Source organism: Cenococcum geophilum, assembly GCF_001692895.1.
Source record: "Cenococcum geophilum 1.58 unplaced genomic scaffold K441scaffold_30, whole genome shotgun sequence".
Classification (NCBI taxonomy): domain Eukaryota; kingdom Fungi; phylum Ascomycota; class Dothideomycetes; order Gloniales; family Gloniaceae; genus Cenococcum; species Cenococcum geophilum.
In genome coordinates, this window is record NW_027137588.1 from 1686988 (window position 1) to 1710997 (window position 24010).

At 39.2% G+C, this 24010-nt stretch overlaps 1 protein-coding gene across 1 annotated transcript; it reads right to left on the bottom strand.

The window, feature by feature from the left end:
• Nucleotides 1-4806: 4806 nt before the first annotated feature.
• Nucleotides 4807-6220, bottom strand: K441DRAFT_172842 (uncharacterized protein). Its single transcript, XM_067640327.1, has 5 exons — nucleotides 6043-6220; nucleotides 5919-5981; nucleotides 5659-5871; nucleotides 4983-5606; nucleotides 4807-4927 (listed from the first exon to the last, which is right to left on the bottom strand). The coding sequence occupies exons 1-4, from the start codon at nucleotides 6124-6126 to the stop codon at nucleotides 5109-5111; spliced, it is 858 nt and encodes a 285-aa protein (XP_067502379.1). The 5' UTR covers nucleotides 6127-6220; the 3' UTR covers nucleotides 4807-4927; nucleotides 4983-5108.
• Nucleotides 6221-24010: the final 17790 nt, after the last annotated feature.

The following is a 24010-nucleotide window of genomic DNA, read 5'->3' on the forward strand; positions in this document are numbered from 1 at the left end:
CTGTGTATATCTAGTGTTTTATATAAACCTACTAGAGCTATAGCATAGACTACCGCCGGAAAAGAACTTCCGTTTAGGTCTAATTAAACACCCTAAAGTAGTAGGCGAGCGGTACGAGGTTGAGGCTATACTATGCTATAAGTCTATTAAGAATAAGCTTTAATTTGAAGTTAAATAGCTAGGCTGGCCTGCTAAGGACTCTATATAGGAACTAAAGGATTACCTCGATTATTGCGAAGATATTCTAAAAGAATATTGGGACCAAGGTCCATAATCTATAAGTCGTAAAAAGCGCTCTAATACTATGGTGTCATCGCGACCTATAAAGAAAGCTCATAAAAAGAGTAAATAGGTTAAATTGGATATGGAACGGATAGGCTCCGGAAACCATAGGGATAGGGCTATAGCCCAAGGCAGGACGGGTCCTTAGCCTTTTTATATACATAGTATAGAGTTAATAGGGCATTTTGCTAGAATTGCATTCCTATTCATTAATCTATACTAGGAACATTGTTCCTAGGGCTTTCAAGCCCTTTCTAAAAGCCTTATAAGGCCTTCCCGAGCACCTAATTAAGGTCCTTAATTGCTACTATATATAAGAACGAATCCTAAAAGTCTAAACCATAAATGCCCAATCTAAAAAGCCACTACGCCTTATTATCAGGAGTAGGATTAGTATCTATTGGGCCACTAAGTGATGGCTGACGAGAATGGGATCTAGATGCCTTAGTAGGTATATAAGTAGGCATGAAAATAGGGGCAGGACGATAAGGTGTAGCTAGAGCAGAGACTCTTAAACACTTAACACCAATATTAGGTCTAAACCAATACTAATAAAGCTCTTATGGCGTAAGCTTATAGTTAATAAAGATACGCTTAAGCCCAGAATGAATAGAGATGTTAGCTAGCTGGTATAGTCTAGAACCACTAAGACCTTGCTACGGTAACTGTTAGTCACCTATCTGGTAGGTATCCAAAGGGTAACTTACCTAATAACGCATTATATTATACTCTTTTGAAACTTAACGCGCATGCACAAACTTTTTCCTATAATAGACAGCAACCTTCTTCTTATTACCCCCATCCTTTACCCTATCCTCAGTATACCAACCTTACTCTCGCATTAGGCGTTACTGGCTGGCTTGCTGGGAATTATAGGTAGTGTAAATAGCCGTAGCATAGTCTCAAATTCGGCTAAGTCGTTTAGCATTTACGCTAGAATAAGAGAGAGCCTGGGCGATATAGTAGTCAAGGACATTAAAGGAACGTCGCTACTTAGGCCCAGGCTATTAAAGCTTAAAGTTAGCAATGGAAATCTATTAAAAATAGAAAAGCTCACCTTAACGCAACTGCCGCTCTTAGTACGCATGCATTAATTATAAGGACTAAAGGTATTAGATCTAATACAGTATGTCTTATTATAAGCCTCCAGAATCCTATTATTAGATTTCTGGTCTTTTGAAGACGTATAGGCAAAATTATTTAGGTAGGACTAGCACTAGTTGCGAGTTAGCGGAGGTTGGGGTTTTATATATAAAGGTAGGGCTAGGATACGCTGTAGAATCTACTTAAAAGAGCAGTTAGCAGGAGAACAAAGAGGCATATTAAATTATTAATGGAAAAGAAGAAAATCTTAATAATATATTGAAGATACGTCTAAAATTGGACGAAGGTTAATAATAGGAAAGTAAGGTATTAAGGAAAAGGAGCTACTTAATAAGCAAAGGTGTCCTTATACTTTACCGTCCAATACCCTTTTAGTAAATAGCCACAACCTTGCCAATATAACTCCATTATAATAGCGCTATTTAGAAGGAAGGAAACACGCGTATAAGTTATTTAACTATTACTTCCTTANAAAAACTAACTACGNGGCNAGGGGAAGGNAATTAAGANGTTAAATTAAAGANNTATATNGGTTAAATTAGACCTAAAACGATACTATAGTATTAAAGAACAACGTTATAGATGTTCTTAACAATTACATAATAGCTATAATTACTATCGCGAAATGTCCCTATTTACTAGGTAGTAGAGCTATGCCAAATATATAGCACAGGACTACTAGATTTGAAACTATATACACTAAATCTTAAGAGATAAGTCTCTTTAACTAACTAATTGATACCTTAACCGCATCTAATAGCCTAAGGGTAAATGCGGGAGTAATACGTTAGTGACGCAGAGGATTATAAGAAAAGGATTATAAGAAAGAATTATAGACTATATCTTAGCAGTTAAAGACGACGGTAAGCCAAGGCTTTATACGTTAAATCCTATACTAAAAGGTTCTATAGAACTATATTGGAATATTAAATTACCTATAATACTCGTAATTAATTATAGACTAGCATAAAGGCTTGGAAGCAGAGTTGCATAAAAATCCCTATATCAGCCTAGGTAGTTACCGGCATACTTCTAGTAGACTTCTAATAGGTCTTCTAGCAATCCTTACATCTTTTCTCTAGTCACGTTTTTCCCTCATTAAGGTTTTTTAGGAGTTTAAAGCAGGGGTTAGATAGATAGATAATATATAGCGGCATACCAATACCTCTCCGATATCTCTCCGAACCTCTTCCGGGACAAGCCTTTATAATCTCCCTACCGTAAAGTAATAGCAATCGGGGGCCGACTATAAGAAGGGGGGGGGTAATATAAGGGATATTATTGCGGACACCTCGGGTTGCCCTTAGGACAACCCCTAGACGCCCCTTAGATGGTCGCCGGTTACGTGCCAAAGGCACGTGCCCGTAGTATATAGTCTCCACAATCCTAGAGGCCTTACCTCCTTAAGGATTTGTCTCTCTTACCAATCTATCTTATTCTAATCGTGTCCTTATAGCCCCCTGTTTACAAGATCCCCTTATACTTAGTAATAATAGATAAGCTTACAAAGTAGCATTAGGAAAATGTTTATGCCTCCTAATAGTACTAATAGGTTCCTGACAGCCCTGACAGGAGCTGCTAGGAGCTCTAGGAGACACTCACACTTGGCTTCCTATTAGGAACCTATTAGGAGGTCGCCCGGACCACTCGGACCACTTAGACCACCCGGATCTTTAGGACCTTTAGGACCTCTAGGACCCCTAGGACCTCTAGGATCTCTAGGACCACTAGGACCTCTAGGACCCCCAGGACCCCTAGGACCCCTAGGACCACCAGGACAACTAGGATAATTAGGATAATTAGGATAATAAGATAAATAAAATCCTAGATTTAAAAACTAAGTATAGTAGTAAAATAGGAGTTTTTCTACTAGTCTAAAATTATAAAAATACTTAAGTAGATATAGTACTTTAATATTTATAGTTAGCTAGAAAAAGTAAAAGCTAGCCTAACTATTTAATAATTCTCTATATTAAAATAAGTTAAGAGTATAAGTATAAGAGGCCTGGCCTAACTGCTAAAGCAATATAAATATCATTTTAGAATCGTATGCGCTAGTACGAGTATAAAAAGCTTAGGTTTAGACCTGGTGACGCTATATAACGCTACAGGCTTTGGAAATCCTCCTTACTGCTTTGCCGAAAAATAACCCCACTATAACCTTTTACAAACCGTATAAACTTCCGAAATGCCTCATTATTATATACATACTGATCCTTACTAGCATCGCTATTATACCAGCCAGCTCCATTATCTGGTAAACCCAGGGTATTCTTGAAATCATCCCATGTAAATTCGGAGTGGATAGGTACTCGTACCCGTACTTTCTTCTAGCCTATCAGAATTAAGTAAAAATCTAATATTTCCTCTTCGCTACCCTGCACACTCGCAATTTCCTAGACGGTTATCTATATAGATACTTATAATTAGTATATAACCGTAGGAAGAAACTTAGGGTTAAAGAAACCCAATACTGTACTAGGTTGTTCCCCTTTAAAGCACTACCTCTAATTAGTCTAGGTCCAGGTAAGCTAAAAGAGTAGAGCTGCATTGACGAGGTAGAGTAATCCGAATCAGTACCGCCGCACCGCATTCAAATGGCAGCCTTTAAGCTTTCGGTGTTCTCGTCGTCCAGATCCTTAAATAAATCGTCTAAGACATTGTTGTATGGATTCCGCCATGGTTCGGCGTTGGAGAACTGTTCGTCTTCGTCGTCGTGGAGTTGTGCCCTTGTCTTCGCATCTTTGAATATGCGAAACTCAATTGCGACCCGGCGGTGTAGTGCCGTAGCGTCCCACGTCGCAAGTAGCTCCCTATAGATTGCTTTATCCCTATTAGCAGTAAGATATAAGATATAGTAGATTTGTTCCACCTCGAACCTCCTCGCTACCAACATACTTAATAGTATCGTGGTGGCCGGATAGGTACTCTTGGATACTGTGCCTTAAACTGACCGTGATAAAGCATATGGTTGCGCCAGCGAGCTCGTTAAAATATTTGGCGGAAGACTGGTGTCGGGCTATTTCTGTCAAACTATTTGCCAAGAATATATCCGCGTAGGCAGCGACGATTACTTTATAGTAGAATTGTCTCTTGCCGACCTGTTAATGTTGGCAAAGTAGTACAGTTTCCATTTGCAATTAGGTGATATATAAAAGGGGGGCTACTTATAGAAGGTAATAGAAAGTGATAGAATTTATATTGGAAAGAAGCAGAATTGTTGTATAAAAGTAGGCGAGTTCGTGAGATGGAAAATGGTAGAAAGTTTGGGTGGAAAATGGTGGAAAGTTTGGGTAGAAAATGATGGAAAGTTTAGGTGGAAAACGGCGGATCTCTGGCGTGGAGAATTGGGTATAGTAATAGAGGGGTGCATTTAAGAAGCATATACCTTTTCGGCCTGTTCGTATGTAAAAGAGTAGTCTTTTAGTAACCTCTTTGCCTTTTTACTATCGTTACCGAAGCCTAGGCTATACACTTCCCTAATAATAGCCCGGAACTTGCGGTTTGCTTTAATTCTGAAGTCTCCTAACTTATCCTTTATCTACGCGTATTTAGTTAATATAACTCCCTAGCATATTAATATACTCTAAAAGTACCTTACGCGCGCTGACTTGATCGGGTTCATGATCCACTTGTTTTCGTTCCTCCCTTGATAGACTAGCTCGGGTTGCGGTCCATGATTTAACAATTAGCGTCTCTAATGTAGAAGGAAATCGATCCACCTAGGGATCAACTTGTAGGTTTGAGGATCCGCCTTTACCCGTGTATATTTTCGCGAGAAATATACTTGTCGCTTGGTGGAGAACGGCTTCATGGGCATTCTTAACCTTCTGATTTATGCGGTATCCGCAGTGGTCCCATATAAAGCGCGCTCCGAGATTATATTGTGTTTGTACTTGTATGCTCATCCTTTTCCGGTTAGTTTTATTTGTATTAGATTCTACTAATCTGTTATAGGGAGGCGAGTTAAAACCACTATCAATGTTGTAGATAAGTGCGGCATCCGGTGATTTAGGGCTTAATTGACGGGGACGTGAGGCCGAAGCAAGTGTTATACGAGGTAGTCGCTTAGGTTGAGTGCTTCTGTACGTAATACCTCTTTCAGGTAAGCTAGGTGGCTTCAGGTGGTGCTGTCTGTGTTTGATACTGCGTAGCATTCCGGATGAGCCTAGTGTATTGGACCTTGGTCCTCTCCCGTTGCGACAAAGAGAGACGGGCTGCTAATTAAACCGCCTATCAGCACATAATTAGTAATTTAGACAAGCCCCATACATGTAATTTCAAAGGTGTCCTATTTGCAAGACTTAGCTCAGCGTCTGTAGCTGGTTCATCGGTCGAATTAGATGCAGTATGGTTTGAGAATGAAGTGACAGAGGATGTATTTTTGGTTGTGCTATCGGGTAGGTGCCTCTTGCGGGTGCCTGGCACTGGCATTAACGTGTCACTCTCATCTTGTGAGGTATCTTGGGTATTAGTATTGGTATGCTATACGTTAGCTGCGTGTATGTTGATGTGGTATCTAAGAAGCCTACTTGAAAGCGCGTCTGCGCCGCTTCGTGAGAACCTTCGCTATTCTCTTGGGGCGTATCATGGCTCTGTATATTGTATAAGCTAATTAGATGCACCTCCTAATAGAGCTTGCAAGCCTATAGTAACCTCTGTTTGTTTAGCCTGGCGACGTTGTCTTCTTTCTGCGCGGCTGGTAGCACGGGGACTTCGTGGTTTCTGGTTTCGTGGCATTATTTGTAGGGTTCAGCAAATGGTCTAATAGCGGTAGGAAAAGTACTGTGTTGGAAGCAATTGTTTATATAATAAGGGTTGTTGTTAAAGAGACGGATGAGTGTGTGGGAGAAAATAGGGGTTATAGTGCGTTGTTTGTGGTCGGAACGCGGACGAGCTAAGCTATTCCCGTCAAGCCACTGTCAGAATCGTGTTAAATTGACACCGTAACTTATAACTTCGTCTACTCTTTCTAGCCTTTGGACCAATTTTCTTAATGGCGCGCCCAGGATTTAATACTAAGAGATATACTACGTGTGGCACGCGATTGACCACCTCGGAGACGACTATAAGGAAGACACGATTGACCACCTTGAAGACGATTATAAGGAAGACACATGCGCCAATACGCCAGAGACGAGTTGCCCCTATCCTGCTTAAGCGATGGCTTACAGGTTGTTTACTACTAATAGATACCGACCCTAACCTAATTCCCCTCTTAACACCTTTATCTGATTTGTACTTTGACAGTATAGAGGAACAAGAAGCCACGTATATTTGGACCGAGGCCCCACTCGACCTTGGAATAGAGGTAACAGTCAAGAATTGTACTTGGAGTCTACCACCGTTTGCTGCGTCTGCCTCTCGTGCTTAAACCCCTTGTCCTACTCTACCTTATGGTCCGCCATTACAGCAGCGGCTAGTGTTACGTACCTACTAAGCCCCCGGGACTATTACACTATAGGTATCCAATACTAAAAGCGAGTTAGATGGCATCCTATCTACGCAAGAAATTACAGACCTAGGCTCTGCGTTACATTAATTTATAATACAGCCACAGATGGAAGATTCTGTAATGGTGGATTTGGGCAAGACTTTAAGTCCGCAATTATATTGCCCTGAGACACAACTTTAAGTGTTGTCGCTGTCGCATATAAGCCCAGTTCCGTTGCTTTTATTATTGCTAGAAACCAAGGGCCGGTCAAAAAAGCGTTTTAATGGTGGTAGGGAACCAAGTGTCACGCCCTCTATACCGGCTTTTATTCCCCCTAAAGGGGAGGGAAAGGGAGACCGTATTTCTGATAGTAAATACTTTAATCCCGCCCCCTTTACTACTAGCCTAAAGGCTATGGGTTGTAGGTCTGTCTCTACTTACGACTTCATCCGCCTAAGGCTCTCTGGCGCTTTAAAGGGGGGCGAACTCCCGATTTAACACCTTTCCTTTTTGCCGGCGTTTTAATAGTTTTGTGTTAATTTAGAGGAGATAAACGCGGAGTGTCCGCTAGCACATTGGTAGTTGGTGGTGTTGAAATATCCTAGCAAGGTTAAGTTGGCGTGTGCGCTTTTGACGGTGGTAGTATATAGCAGCTTTGTTGCTCTAATATTAGTGGTGGATTCTTTAATGTAGTTGTTGCTATACAAGTTAGTATATGGGATTAACTCTAATCTAGAATTTATAGCGTACTTAGGTGGTTTTGTTTAATTATAAAATTAATAAAATTTAGACTAAGCGTAAACGTATGATTTATAATAGTCTTCTATATCCGTTTACTAGTAACCTTTTGCCGGTCTCTACTCCGGAAAACGTATATTAATATATCATAGTCCTTATTAAAGCCCACGTCCTGCTTTAGAGTATCCTTAAATGTTGAGAAGACAAGCTTATCCACGGAAATATTATCTATGTTCTTTCCTTTAGGAAGTAGATCTCTCAGCCATATATATATGGATACTCTAGTGTCTAGGAATCGTTTAACGTATATTATTGTCGCCCCAAACGTCTTAACTACCTGCTGCCATTTTTCTATTATTCCATCTACGGTTAATCTAGTAATGGGGTCTTTAAGGCTCTTTTGAGAGTGCTTTGAAGGTGAGGGTTTAGCATGTTTATGTTCTATTCGTCGCTTTTTGTTATAGTTGTAGCGCTAAGCAACTGCTTAAATGTACCGCTCTTTGTCCGCGTTTGTAAGATCCGTAAAAATAGAATGGAATTGCGTGTATAAGTGGGTTGTGGCTTTATAAAGTTCGTTTCTCTTTTGCTTAGTGTTTAAGGGCTTCTCCAGTAGACCAGACGCTTGTATTGCATCCTTAACTGCATTGTATATTGTTTTATATTGCGTATCGGTAATGCCTATCTTGTCCTTAATCTGTTGAACTGACCAAGATCCATTTCTCGCGTCGCGTCCTTAATGAGGCCGCTGGGATAAGCTGTCGGAGTCTGACATAGGGCTGATAGCGGTATATAACGCGTACGCCGGGAGAGAAAGGGATTTCTGTGTCGGCGATACGTCGTGCCTGTTGTGGTTTAGTCGGCAATCCTATCTTCTAATGTTAATAATTGTAGTCTCGTATGGACTGTTCCGTAGTTCTTAGAAATAGGGCCAGCTCTAACGCATTAAGTCGCGATAGTAGGCCGTATACGTAAGGGTGGTGGTCTAAGCTTACATAACCGAATATGGGAAATTAGATTAGATAGTCTTTTTGGCTATAGACAGCAGGCTATAATAAGGCAAATGGTTAAATTATAGTATAAATTAACAGTTACCTCTTTAATTAAAGGATATAGTATAATGCAAATACTATATATCTAGGACAACTTAAAGGAACTGGTTAATACTAGTAGAGGGTAATGGAAAGGGCATCTCCGTATTACATTTGAAGAGGAAGAGTATAGTGGATTCTACGGTGCGGTAGAGGATAGTGGAGGGTGATAGAAAGAGTATCCTTGTATTATGTCTAAAGAAGTAAAATCTAGTAAATTCTGCGGTGCGGTGGATAGGAGTAGAGGATGGTAGAAAGGGCATCCCCGTGTTACTTCTAAAGAGGTGGAATCTAGTAGATTCTGTAGTGCGGTGGAGGGCAGTAGAGGGTAGTAGAAAGAGTATCCCTATGTTATGTCTAAAGAAGCGGAATCCAGTGGATTCTACGGTATAGTAAAAGGGAGTAGAGGACGGTGGAAAGGGCATCCCTATGTCACGTTTAAAGAGGTAGAATCTAGTAAATTCTGCGCTGTAGTGGAGGACAGTGGAAGGTGGTGGAAAGAGTATCCCTGTATTATGTCTGAAGAAGCGGAATCCAGTAGATTCTGCGCTGCGGTGGAAGGGAGTAGAGGATGGTAGAAAGGGTATCCCTATGTCACGTCCGAAGAGGTAGAGTGTAGTGGATTCCGCAGTGCGGTAGAGGGTAGTAGGAAGCGATAGAAAGCGCACTATCCCCTTATGTTTGAAGATGTAGAATATAGTGGATTCTATGGTGCGGTAGATGCTAGTAGAGAGCAATAGAAAGTGGATTATCCTCTTACCTCTAAGGATATGGAACATGGTGGATTCTGCGGTGCGGTAGATGCTAGTAAAGAGTAATGGAAAGTGGATTATCCTCCTACCTCTAGGGATATGGAACATGGTAGATTCTACGGTGTGGTTAATACTAGTGGAGAGTAATAGAAAGTGCATTACTTTTTTACCTCTAAAGGAGTGGAATAAGGTAACTTCTACGGTATACTAAATATAAGTAGATAGTTATTAGATAAACTCCCTACCTAAATATAAAACTCTACTACTAAAACTAAACTGCAAATACAGAACCTCTAAGCAACAGTCCTAAAATAGGAAGTAGCAATTTGCCGACAATAAAATAGACGCTACTTCCTTATTTATGCTCGGGCCTTATATATATATAGAAAGGACATACGCCTAACTAAACCACCTAAACCCAAATACGACCTTTGTAACCACCCTACCTATAATAACTACACTATCGCTTAAATAATTATACTGTTATCATTATAAAAGCTCTGCTTTTCTACGCGTTCTTTACCCTTGCGTCTCTTCTTATTAGCGGCCTTAGACTTTTTAACCGCGCGTTTATCTTTATAGAGTTTACTAGTAAAATAAGCGGCGTTCTGTTTATCGTCGGCGGTTAGCGGCTGCATAACACTAGTAATGAATTTGCGTAATATAGTCTTATTACTAAGGATAGCTTTTAATATTATATCCTTATTGACTATACAATTCGCAATTACCTTACAATCTTGCCCTAAGCGGTAAGCTCGCTTTATAGCTTGCACTTCGTATGTTAATAGGTGCTATAGTTTAAGGAGTATAATGCGTCTACTATAGTGTAAGGTATGGCCTATACTAATAGTTCCTATTGTTTTAATAATGATGTCCGTTTCGGCCGAGACTAGACGAATAACCTTATTACTAGAGATAGTCATTGTTTCTTAGTAGCTGTGGATAATTTCCTGCCGGTGCTTTGGCCTTTGATGAGACCCGTAGATGGTAACGTGGAACTTTGGATGGAACTTTCGCACCTATTTATATATAATTAGGGTGCATATAGGAAAACAAGATATAATGACAATCTTATCTTTTTTCTTCTTCTTACCGTCCTAGTCCGTGGGGTTTTAAATGATTGCCTAGTTATTTAGGTACATCTCATTCAGAACTTTGTTAAGATGATGGAGCTTTATGCTAGTGTTGTATAACATATCAATATGACGTTTTATTAGCGAGTTACTACTACTATTATCGAACTAGCCCTTTTCCTCTAAATTGTGTAAGTTCCAGCCTCTATTAAACTCCTTTTTAATCTTCATTAGACCTGGGAAGGAGTATATTAGTCTCGTTTGGTATTGTAATGCCTTAAAACGACCTATAGCTTATCCGACAGGATAACACTAGCTAGGATGTTTTCGTTCCTATTCTTGCTTCTGCTTTTCCCGTTCTAACCGCAGCACTGCTCTAAGATCGTTAATAAAGGCTTTAATATCCTTAACGACCTTGTCTTGTTGAACCGGGTTAGGTAGGACGTAGTTTAACTGATTATTATAGTCGAGCTTCGGCAGTTTAATAAGTGGCTTGCTATCTAGACTAAGGGAATTACTAGTTTAACGAATTATAATCACCTCTAGGACTAGACCGAATTTATTAACCTAAGCCTGAATATTTGCTAACTTTGAAGCTAACATAACATAATCTCTACCCTTAGCAGTCTGCTGTCTCTGGAGTGCGTTAAACGCGAGCTGAATATTTTGTAGATTCTCTTCTAAGCAAAGATTATAGGCTTTTTTAGTCTTGTCGGAAGGGTTAATATTTATTTTCTAGTTTTGTTGTAGGAACTTAATGTACGTGCCTAAGTCGGCCGGACCTTTTTTAAATGGAGTTCCGGATATAGCCTACATTATTGGTTACCCGCGAAGCCTACGAAGAACGGTCCTATGGAAGTAAGACTTTTCATTCTTAATTAAATAAAGTTTATTAATAACTACTATCGCCTATGAGATATAATGAGTATTGGGTATTAGCTGCTCTGATATCCGAATATAGAATTTCTAACTTTTAGGCGGTCTAACCTTTCTTTAAACCGTTTTGAAATGCCTAATCATATTAAGGATCTGGCCCTTAACGGATCCGGATGTAGTTAGAATAATATATTGCGTTTAGTCGGAGTGCCCTAAGTAGGTATCCCTATCACCTTCTACAGTGGCGACTTTTACGGTTCTTAGCTTTATTATATTTCTTCTATAACTGGGCCTTTACGTAGATGGCGCAGAAGTATATCCTATTAGTAAAATTATTACTAGACAAGGCCCTATCGGATTACTATTAAAGAGGTTGTTAAACTCTTCCGTCTAATTTCATAGCAGCGGTATAGAAGCAACGATAAGGCTAGGGCCTAGACGAAACGGCAGCTTCGCGGTACTACTACCTACTTTATACCTGTATTAGATGGGCTAATGCTCTATAGACGGACAAGGGCCGGATTCCCCATCTGCACGATGCCTACGGTATAGTATATTATCCTTTCTGTTGTTTCTAATATTGCGGGCATTCTATACTAGTAGGTGATTGAAGGTAATAAGAAGTAGCGCAGAGTAGGTTTTGCTGAGGCCTTATTCGTCACCAACGATTCCACTAAAAAAATCACAATGCTGCGTAAAGCACTAAGTAATTAGTAAGACCTGGTGGAGATAAAGTATATGCTTGAACCCTGGCAAAGTGACTTGCGTCTTAAAATCATTTTCATCTTGTTTAAAAATGGTACACATTAAGGACCAATTTTCTTTTGTTAGATGTTCGGTTCTGGCGTTCTTGCCCTTTATCTTGTCAAACATCTTATTAACTGGTGAAACGCGATCCTCTGATTGCATTGCAAAGTTATAGTCTAGCAATCCTACTAGCTCTTTATCGGTGAGGCCGGCCGTGGGGTCAACTACCTAAAAGTGTAACCCATCTTCACCTTCTTCTACTGCCTTAGCGGCAAGGTTCATGTATTCCTCCAGAGCAGCAGGCGTGTTAAATGTATCATCCTTTAATTTAGCGGCGTCATCATCCTTCTCTTCCTTACTGTCTTCCTCTGGAATAGTTGCTAGTTTATCCTGGCGGGCGTTATCTCCTAAGGAGTGAATAGTAGTGCTCTTACGCGCCAAGCGCTTAGCAAAAGCTTCCGATAAAGTAGCATTTCTGTCAAGCCTTACAGCTGCTATTTCCTCATTAACAAGTGGCTTAGCATCAAGTTTGCCCGATTAACCAGGCCGCACTGCGTCGCTAGCATTGTTGTTATCGGTAGAGAGGTGATCGGTACCATTAGTTGAAAGCTCTAAAACTGCTCGGCGTTTGCTCTGCTCGAGGTGCAGAGCTAGTACAACGTCAAAAACAAGTGGATAATACCTTTCATTATACGCCGCCATCAAAAGTACGAACATTTCGAAGTACGGGGATACCTGTTTGCCGCTAAATGCAGACCTGCCGTTCCCGAGTGCCAAGGTTTCCGACTCAAGATCGATGATGCCCTTAGCGCAGAGACGAGCGAGAAGTTTGTCGTAGTTAAACTATATGAAAGTTGCCGGTTCTTTAGCACCATCGCGCTGGAATTGAGACAAAGCAACTACATTAAGGTCCTTTCCATTCTTCCGTATAACTATTATTGCACAATGTTCGTCGTACTTTGGCTATTTAACGGGGATAGAGGAGCTCATTTGTGACAGGGCCGTGTCAGCAGAGCGGTGGCCCAACGCATGTCTCTGTGGAGTAGGCTTGCGTGATAATCGGTGTCTAATGGGAATGCTCAACTCTGGGGTCGGCGAGGCAGGACCGTGATTAATGTCATCTAAACCGAGCATCGGAGTGTCGGGGAAATGGTTTAAGAGGTTAACTGGTTCGCGTGAGAGCGTTGGCAGATCTGACTGCTTGGGCGTCGGTGCTAAGGGAACGCCATCCTCATTTTTGATTTTGGCGGTAGCTTGCTTAACGTTGAGTTTGACAAGACCATAAAGTAGGTCAAAGAAGCTAGGGTGGTGAATTGGTATGTTAAAAGCCGGTCCCTATTTAGCAATAACCGGCACAAGGATTTCTTGCCCATACTGATGCTTCTCAGTCGTGGTACATTTCGAAGGCCATTGTTTGTCAGGAAATCGACTTGCGAAGCACTTTGCGACATCTGCCTTTAAGGCGAGAAAATTGTCCGGTTCTTCTTCCATATCCAATATCTCTTGGATCGTGCTTTGACGCCATTCCCTAGCCTTTCCTTTGATGGGCTTCCAATCATCCCTCCATTTCACGCCCCATTGCTTCTTTGGGTTTGGTTTGGGGATATGGCTCGGTAGCTCTATGCTTGTAGTCATACTAAATGTGAGAGAATCGTAAGCTAGCCACGGCCTAAAGAGATGAGTTTGTAAAACTGATGGAAATAAGCGAGTCAGTTGTTGAGCATATACTTGTAGGAATGATATGTTGGAGGATTCTATCTGTATATACCTGCTTAGATTAATCCGAAATTGTAGATTAAATGGAGTTTAGGTAAAGGTAAAGATAAGGCGAAAGTGTGAGCAAATACTAAACGACAGGTGACTTTGCCAAAATTAGTTACGTAAGGTTGGTGAATAGAGGGTAAATAAGAGTAAGGCATAAAGTAGACTTACGTGTATATATGTGAATGGAATATAATAGAAACCTTAACCCAAGGTAGAATATAGTGGAAAGAGGTTAGCGTAATAAGGGGCGAGCTGTTGAAAATTGATTGAAAGCTAACGAAGCTGATAGGTATTGTGAAGTATGGTAGAAGTTGGCATGAGACTGGTGGAATGTGGTAGAAGATATAATGAGAGATGGAGGCTGGTAAAGTATTGATGGAATCTGGCGGAATATAATGTGAAAGGTTAAGATAGATAGAGGGTTAGTGGAATCCGGTAGAGAATGATATAAGAAGTTAAGACGGGTAGAGAACCTATTGGGTCTGGTAGTAAGTAAGATAAGAAATGGAAATTGGCAGAGTGTTAATGGAATCTAGTAGAAAATGGGATAAAGGGTGGAATCTAGTAGAGTACTGATGGAATTCGGTAGTAAATGTGACGAGAGAAGTAGACTGGCGGTTACCAGGTGGCTTTTAGTGGAAAAGGTGCCATTGAAACAGGATAAGCAGCAGGATGTACCGGAAGAGGGCGTCGGTGGACTTTAGTGGAACTGAATCCAGTGACACCACTTTACTGCATCCGCTCCTATACAATAACTTCTTGCCAATATATCACCAGGCTGCCATGCCAATGCTCCCCCCCGAACCTCATGATATATCGAAAGCGGACACTGCACGCATGCTAATAGCTCATCGCACCTCGTGCGCGACTTCCATCGAATTCCCGCGTCATGCACCCCTATCAAAGGTCCTCTAAATAACCAAGATAGCAAACGCACAGAGCAAAAGCCTTATCCCATCTCAATTTTATGCATTTGCCGTCGTAATGGCCTTGAAAGTTCCTTATTGACCCCCTATTAGATTTCCGTCGGACCACCGTTCTGCAGCTCACTCTCCAGCTTCTTGATCGCTCGGCCAACCTCTCCATAACAATCGTTGGCCATCGGACTGGCGGAGTTGCCGACGTCGCTTGCGACTTCGAAGAGCTGTCCATATTTGTTGTTCAGACGGATAAAGGTTTTCTGGGTACCATCGAGTCTTTAGTTCACAACGTCCAGTTCGGCTGCCCTGGACTCTTTTAAGTCCTTAAACTCGGTGTCACTTTCTCGATCCGTTTGATTTCTGCCTTTAACTTGTCGCGCTCCTTTGTAAGACGGATTTCTGGGGCTGATTGGGCTCTCTTTGTACGATCTAGCTCCGCCTTCAGCTAATCGCGCTCAAGCGTCCAAGAATCCACCGTTGACTTTTGTGTGCTCTTCATGGCCTCCAATTCCTGCACGGATTCTTAAGCTTGGTGCATCTTAATGGACTCTTGCACAATATATTGGATATAATAACTATTAATGCGCCCTATATAGCTTATTAGGGGATATAAATAATATTAAAAATAGGCAAAATAATTACCTATAGAATTAAAGGATGGAGTAATAAATATATACACCTTTAGAAAGTAAAGCTGGTCGTGCATAAAGCCGTAGAGCTTTAATAAAGCTTCGATAGAGTTTCGATAGAGCTCCGTTTAGAGCTTCAATAGAGCTCCATCTAGAGCTTTAGTAGAGCTCTACGCAGGGTAGAGCTTTATACGGTAGAGCCTTTAACTTAGTTTTAGCGTGTATTATATTTAACCGAGAGTACTAATCTATAATAATTCTAGCTTAAAGCTAGACTCTATAATTAATTTCCCTAGCTGCTAAAGCTTTACCTAAAGCTTACTAGGGGCTCTACACAGGCCTCTATATAGGCTTTATACGGAGCTCTACTAAAGGCTTTATACGGAGCTCTACTAAAGGCTCTACCAGAAGCTCTGCTATAAGCTCTGCACGAAGCTCTGCTAAAGGCTCTCTATAAAGCTCCCTTAAAGCTCTACATAAAGCTCTACTTAGAGGCTCTTAATAAAGCTCCCTTAAAGCTCTACAGGGAGCTCTGCCGAGACTCTATATAGAGCTCTACGTAGAGTCTTAGTAGAGCTCCGTGTAGAGCTTTAGGAAGCTTCGTAGAGAGCTTTTAGCAAAGCTTTATATAGAACTTCTAGTAGAGCTTCTAGCAGAGCCTTAGTAGAGTATCTAACTTAACTTAGCCCGTAGTGCATTTAACCGAGAGTCTACTAATCTATAATAATTCTAGCTTAAAGCTAGACCCTATAATTAATTTCCCTAGCTCTGTACGGAGCTCTACTAAAGGCTCTGCTAAAAGCTCTGCTAGAAATTCTGCACGAAGCTCTGCTAGAGGCTTATAGCTTTATATGGAGCTCTACCAAGACTCCGCATAGAGCTTATAGTAGATGCGGAGCTCTATATAGAGCTTTGGTAGAGCTCCGTATAGAGCTTTAGTAGAGCTCCGTGCGGAGCTTTAGTAGATCTCTATACAGAGCTTCCTATGCGGAGTTTTAGCAGAGCTCCGTATAGAGCTTTAAGGGAACTTTGTAAAAAGCCTTATACAAAGCTTCATGCAGAGCTTTATATAGAGCTTCTAATAGAGCCTTTAGTGGAGCTCCGTGCAGAGCTAGGGAAATTAATTATAGAGTCTAGCTTTAAGCTAAAATTATTATAGATTAGTGGACTCTTAGTTAAATATAGTACGGGCCAAAACTAACAAAGGCTCTACTAGAAGCTCTGCACGAAGCTTTACTAAAGGCTTGAGGCTCTATACAGAGCTCTACTAAGACTCCGTATAGAGCTCTACTAAAGCTCTATATGGAGCTCTATCAAAGCTCTAAACGGAGCTCTATTAAAGCTCTATATCTACTATCCCTTCGCCTAGTAAAATATGTCCTACGGTTATCGATAAGAGCCAGCTAATAGAATTAATAGGATTAAGGCTTCGTGACCATACGCGTATTTTTAATTCTGGTATTCACATACGGTTTAACTCTTGTAGGACGCTACCAGGCGAAGTATATAACATCTACTATAATACCTTCCCCCCGTCTTTCTTTAATATAACTAGGTCTTAGCATATACCTAGTGGGGATTAATTATTTATAGGTAATTCTTTTAAGATATTTAGGTATTTATAGGTGTATACCTTTTTATATACCCACTCCGTAACTAGGTAGGGAGTAAGGAATATTACCCACACCTATCCAACCCATTATAGGCCCTATACTTTACTAACAAGGGCAATAGAGAACAGTGGAAAGGGCATCCCCGTGTTACTTCCGAAGAGGTAAAATGCAGTGGATTCTATAGTGCGGTGGAGGGCAGTAGAGGGCGGTAGAAAGAGTATCACCGTATTACGTCTGAAGAAGTAAAATGCAGTGGATTCTGCACTACGGTGGAAGGGAGTAAAGAACGGTGGAAAGGGCATCCCATATTACGCCTAAAGAGGCGGGATATAGTAGATTCTGCGCTACGGTAGAGGGAGTAGAGGGTAGTAGAAAGAGCATCCCTGTGTTACTTCTAAAGAGGTAAAATGTAGTGGATTCTATAGTGCGGTAGAGGGGAGTCGAGAGTGGTAGAAAGAGTATCCCCGTATTATGTCTAAAGAAGTGGAATACAGTAGATTCTATACTGCAGTAGAAAAGAGTAAAGGATGGTAGAAAGGGCATCCTGTGTCACGTCTAAAGAGGCGGAATGTAGTAGATTCTGCGCTGCGGTGGAGGGGAGTAGAGGGTAGTAGAAAGAGTATCCCTGTGTTACTTCTAAAGAGGTAGAATCTAGTAAATTCTATAGTGCGGTAGAGGGGAGCCAAGAGTGGCGGAAAGAGTATCCCTATATTACGTCTAAAGAAGTAGAATACAGTAGATTCTATACTATAGTAGAAGGGAGTAGAGGATGGTAGAAAGGGCATCCCATATTATATCTAGAGAGGCGAAATGCAGTGGATTCTACACTGTAGTAGAGGGTAGTGAAAAGAGCATCCCTATATCACGTCTAAAGAGGTAGAGTGCAGTGAATTCTATAGTGCGGTAAAGGGCAGTAGGGAGTAATAGAAAGTGCACTATCCCCTTATATCTAAAGATGTGGAACACAGTAGATTCTGTAGTACGGTAGATACTAATAAAGAGTAGTAGAGAGCGATAGAAAGCGCGCTATCCCCTTACGTCTAAAGATATAGAACACGGTAGATTTTATAGTACAGTAGATACTAGTAAAGAGAAGTAGGGAGAAATAGGGAGCAATAGAAAGCGTGCTATCCCCTTATATCTATAAAGATATAGAATATAGTAGATTCTATAGTGCGGTAGATACTAATAAAGAATAATAGAAAGTAGATTATCCTCCTACCTCTAGGGATATAGAATATAGTAGATTTGCAGTACGGTAGATATTAGTAGATATTAGTAGATACTAGTAGAGGGTAATAGGTTAGGTATTACTATTTTACCTCTAAGAATATAGAATATAGCAACTTCTATAGTATAGTAGATATAAGTAGGAAGTTTTTTAAGAAAATCCATATCTAAATACTATAGATCTTTATATAATATACAGTCTTATATAGCGCATAATTTTTCTACCTTATTATTCTATATAATATAACAACCCTATAAGCTATTAGGCTAAAAATTTAATATATTCTAGATATAATATATAAGAAGCTTTTTATATAACTTTTTTAATAAAAAATATTAATATATAGTATAATTTTTATATATATAATTTTTAGGCAATTCTAGTATAAAAAAATTAACTACTTAGAAAAATTAAAAAATTTTAAGTTTTATAACCTCTAATACTTATATAGGCTTAAAATTATTTAATATATACCTATTATAGGTAAATTAGTAGTTATTTTATAAGGGTTTTTTTTAAAAGATTTAATACTTATATAGTAGAAGATTTTATAACTATTAATTACTAAAATATATATATAAAAATTAGTTATATATATATTTTAGTAATTAATAGTTATAAAATCTTCTACTATATAAGTATTAAATCTTTTAAAAAAAACCCTTATAAAATAACTACTAATTTACCTATAATAGGTATATATTAAATAATTTTAAGCCTATATAAGTATTAGAGGTTATAAAACTTAAAATTTTTTAATTTTTCTAAGTAGTTAATTTTTTTATACTAGAATTGCCTAAAAATTATATATATAAAAATTATACTATATATTAATATTTTTTATTAAAAAAGTTATATAAAAAGCTTCTTATATATTATATCTAGAATATATTAAATTTTTAGCCTAATAGCTTATAGGGTTGTTATATTATATAAAATAATAAGGTAGAAAAATTATACGCTATATAAGACCATATATTACGCGAAGATCTATAGTATTTAGATACAAATTTCCTTAAAAAACTTCCTACTTATATCTACTATACTATAGAAGTTGCTATATTCCATATTCTTAAAGGTAGAATAGTAATGCCTAACCTATTACCCTCTACTAGCATCCACTAATATCCACTAACATCTACCGTACTACAAATCCACTATATTCCATATCCCTAGAGGTAAAAGGATAATCCACTTTCTATTACTCTCTATTAGTATCTACCGTACTATAGAATCTACTATATTCCACATCTTTACAGATATAAGGGGATAGTACGCTTTCCATTACTCCCCACTTCTCCCTATTTCTCTCTACTAGTATCTACTACACTATAGAATCCACCGTATTCCACATCTTTAGATATAAGGGGATAGCGCGCTTTCCATCGCTCTCTATTACTCTCTACTAGCATCCACCGCACTGCGGAATCTACTATATTCCACATCTTCAAATATAAGGGGATAGTGCACTTTCCATTACTCCCTATGCGAGACCGTGCGTTACGCGAAGATCTACAGTATAGAATTTAGCCGCTTAGACTAAACCATAATAGTTCCGCTAAGCGGTAGTCCTAATATTAGAAGGAGTAATTTGTCAATAATAAGATGGACGCTACTTTTTTATTTATTTTCTGCCTTTATGTATATATAGATAGACCTAAGCCTAGCTAAACTACCTAAACCCGAATAAGGCTTTTGCCATTATATCGCTAATAGTAGCTACACCGGCGTTTAAATAATCTTATCGTTATATATAATCTTCTTCTAACGCTTAGTAGCTCTTCCCTTCCTTATATCTATAGCCTAAGCTTTCCTAACTAAGAACTTATCTTCCCTAATTCTACTAACAAAAATAGCTATATTCTCTTTATCGTCAGCATTTAAAGGCTGCATAACACTAACAATTAATTTTCTTAGCTTAGTCTTATTACTAAGCATAGCCTCTAATAGCATATCCTTATTAATAAGGCGCTGTGCGAACACTTTACGGTATTATCCTAGATAATGATTAGCTTTATAGCTTAGAGTTTATACATTAGTAAGGGCTAAGTCTTAAGAAGTATAACTTATTTACCTTAATATAGAGTATAGCCAGTCCCAAGTAATCCTATCGTCCTAATAATAATGTCTATATAGGACGGAACAACGTAAATAGGTTTGCCCTTGCTATTATAGGATATTGTCTCTTAGTAGCTATAAATAATTATCTACCGTAGCTTTGCCCTTAGGTAAGACCTATATAGTATAACACTAAAATCCAGATAGGCCTTTCGCAGTCATTTATATACAATTAATATACACATAGGAAAGACAGACATAATGTCAATTTTTTCTATATTGTATATTTTGGAATCCTTGTCTATAGGGTTTGCCCTAATTTCCTAGTCAAGTTTGCGGATCTCTTCTATAAATCTGTTAATGTAATAGAGCTTTATGCTGGTGTTTTATAATATATTAATACTTCTCTAAATTAATAAGTCACGGTAGTTGCTATAAAGCTAGCCCTTCTTAGTCAAGTTGTCAAAATTCCAGCCTCCATTGAAATTTAAAAGTCAGCTTAATTTTGGCCAGAGCCGAGTTTAGTACTATAGCGCTTTAAACGGACCTAAAGCCCACCTAATTAAACAAATCTGGCCTGGGCGGCTTTGCCCTCATCCTTGTTTCTACCTTTACATTCTAATCGCAGCACCAACCAGAGATTTTCAATAAAGGCTGCGACATTATTAACGATCTTCGCTTATAGAACCAGGTCAGATAGAATGCAGTTCACATTACTATTGTAGTGGAGTGGTAGCGGCTCAATAAATGGCATCCTATCTAGCCAAAGGGGATCTACAGTCTATGGAATCATAATAACCTTAAGGATTTAACCGAATTTGTTAACAGAAGCCTAGACCTTTTCTAGTTATATATCTTTTAAACCGAACTCCTTCGCCTTTACCTTCTAGTGTTTCTAAAGGGTATTAAATATAGACTAGACAGATTTACTATTTAAGTCTAAGCAAAGGCTATAAGTAGCTTAGGTTTATTTAGGAGGGTTATTATTCTTCTCCTATATCTGTTATAGAAATATAATATATAAAGCTAAGTTAGCTAGACCTTTTTTAAATGGAGTTCTAGACATAGCCCACACTATTGGTTATCCGCAAAGCCTACAAAGAGTAGTCTTATAAAAATAAGACTTTTCGTTCTTAGTTAAATAAAGTTTATCAATAACTGCTATCGCCTATAAGACCTAACAACGGTTAGGTCTAGCATAATTAATATCTTAATCTCGGCTTTCCAACTTCTAGGCCAGTTAAACTTTCTCCAACCTTATAGAAATGCCCAACTATATTAATAACCTAGCCTTTAACGGGTTTGGATATAGTTAGGATAATATATTACGTTTAATTAGAGTGCCCTAAGTAGATATCCTTATAACCTTTACAATAGCAGTTTTTATAGTTCTTAGCTTAGTTATATTATTTTTATAACTAGACCTTTACGCGGATAGCGCAGAGGTATATCCTATTAGTAAAATTATTGCTAGACAAGTCCCCATTAGATTACCGTTAAAGATACTACTAAACTCTTCTATCTAATTTGGCAGCAGCGGTGTAGGGGTAAGGATAAGACTAGGGCCTAGACGGAACAGCAGCTTCGCGGTACTACTGCCTACTTTACACCAGTATTAGATAGGCTAATACTCTGCAGACGGATAAGGGCCGGGCTCCCCATCTACGCGATGTCTGTGCTGTAGTGCATTACTCTTTCTATTATTATTAATGTCGCAGTCATTCTATACTAGTAAGTAATTGAAGACAATAAAAAGAGGCCTAGAATAGATTTTGCCGAAGCCTTGTTTATCGCTAATAACCCTACCATAAAAATCCTAATACTGCTAGAGCTTAAAGTAACGAGAAAGACCTTATAGAGATAAAATGCGCACTTAAATCGGGTGAGTAAAGACGAGTTTAGAATGTGATTTTTATCTAGATTTAATTGGTACGCACTAATGACGAATTTTCTTTTATTAAGTTTTCTATTTTAGTATTTTTCGCATTTGCTATTTTAAATAGTGTAACCGGCAACTAGATTAACAACCTAAAAGTATAACCTATCTTCACCTTCTTCTACTATAGCGGTAAGGTTTATACATTCTTCTAGGGCAGTAGGCGTGTTAAATATATCATCCTTTAATTTAGCGGCGTCGTTATCCTTCTCTTCCTTATTGTCTTTCTCCGGAACAGTATTAAGCTTAGTGTTGCGGGCTTTGTCTCCGGATAAAGGGACAGTAGTGCCCTTACACACTAAGCGCTTTATAAAAGCTTCTAATAAAGCAGTATTTCTGTTAAGCCTTATAGCTGCTGTTTCTTCATTAATAAACGGCTTAGCACTAAGTTTGCCCGCCCGACTATGCCGCACTACATTACTGGTGTCGTCGTTATCACTAGTAAAGTAATCGGTACCATTAGCTGAAGGATATAAAACTGCTTAGCGCTTTTCCTGCTTGAGGTGCAGGGCTGGTATAACTTTAAAAATAATGGGGTGTTCCCTTTTATTATACGCCGCCATTAAGAATTAGGAAATTTGGGGCTATATGCTTGCCGCTGAATGTAGACCTACCGTTCCCGAGTGCTAAGGTTTCTGGCTTAAGATTAACGATGCCGTTAGCGCACAGATAAACGAGAAGTTTATCGTGTCAAACTATATAAAAGTTGCGGGTTCTATAGCACTATCGCGCTAGAATTAATGACTTAGCAGATATGCCAACTGCCTACCCATTCTTATGTATAGCTATGATTGCATAATATTTACCATACTTCGGTCGGCTAATAGGGATAGAGGGACTTGGTTATAGCAGGGTTGTAGCTACAAAGTAGTGGCCTAACGCATTTCTCCGTGCTGTAGGCTTGCGTAATAATCGGCGTCTAACGCAAGCGCTTAACTCTAGTCAGTGAGGTAGGGCCGTAATTAGTGTTATCTAAATTGAGCATCGGTGTGTCAAGAGAAGGGTTTGAAAGGTTAACTGGTTCGCGTGAGGATTGGGGGGACAGCGTTGGCAGATTTAATTTCTTAGGCGTCGGTTTAAGGGAACGCCATCCTCAGTCTTAATTTTGGCAGTAGCTTGCTTAACATTGAGTTTAACAAGGCCATAGAGAAGGTCGAAGGAGTTAGGGTGATGAGTTGGTATATTAAAAGCCGGTTCCCATTTAGCAATGACCGGCACGAGAATTTGTCCATACTGACGCTTCTCGGTCGTAGAAGCTTTCGCAGGCCATCGTTTGTTAGGAAAATAATGCGTGAAGCACATCGCCATATCTGCTTTTAGGGCAAGAAAGTTCTCCGGTTCTCGTTCTATATCCAGTATCTCTTAGATCTGATTTTTACGCCGTTCCTTCTTGCCTCTTCTGTTGGGGGCCTAATAATCCCTCTATTCCGCGCCCTATTGCTTCTTCGGATCTGGTTTAGGGATATGGCTTAGTGGTTCTAGACCTGTAGTTATAAATGCGAAATAGTTGTAAAAGCGGCTATGGCCTAAAGGGATGAGTTGGTAGACCTAATAGGAATAAGTGAGTTAGTTATTGAGTATATACTTATAGGAATAACACGTTAGGGATTCTATATGTATATACCTGCTTGGCTTAATCCGAATTACTTTTTACTAAGATTACGGGATAAGTATAAAGAAGAGAATGTTAGATAAGGTATAGAGCTTAGCGAGCGAAGCAGAAAACTGCTTTGTTACTAGAATTTAGCAAAATATAGTAGACGTA

What these genes read in the sequence shown, in the direction of transcription:
- K441DRAFT_172842 (XM_067640327.1), bottom strand. Translation starts at nt 6,126, where the DNA reads ATGCCACGAAACCAGAAACCACGAAGTCCCCGTGCTACCAGCCGCGCA. An exon ending in CGGCGCAGACGCGCTTTCAA is followed by an intron (nt 5,872 to 5,918) that starts GTAGGCTTCTTA and finishes GCTAACGTATAG; the next exon opens with CATACCAATACTAATACCCA. An exon ending in GGACACCTTTGAAATTACAT is followed by an intron (nt 5,607 to 5,658) that starts GTATGGGGCTTG and finishes CGGTTTAATTAG; the next exon opens with CAGCCCGTCTCTCTTTGTCG.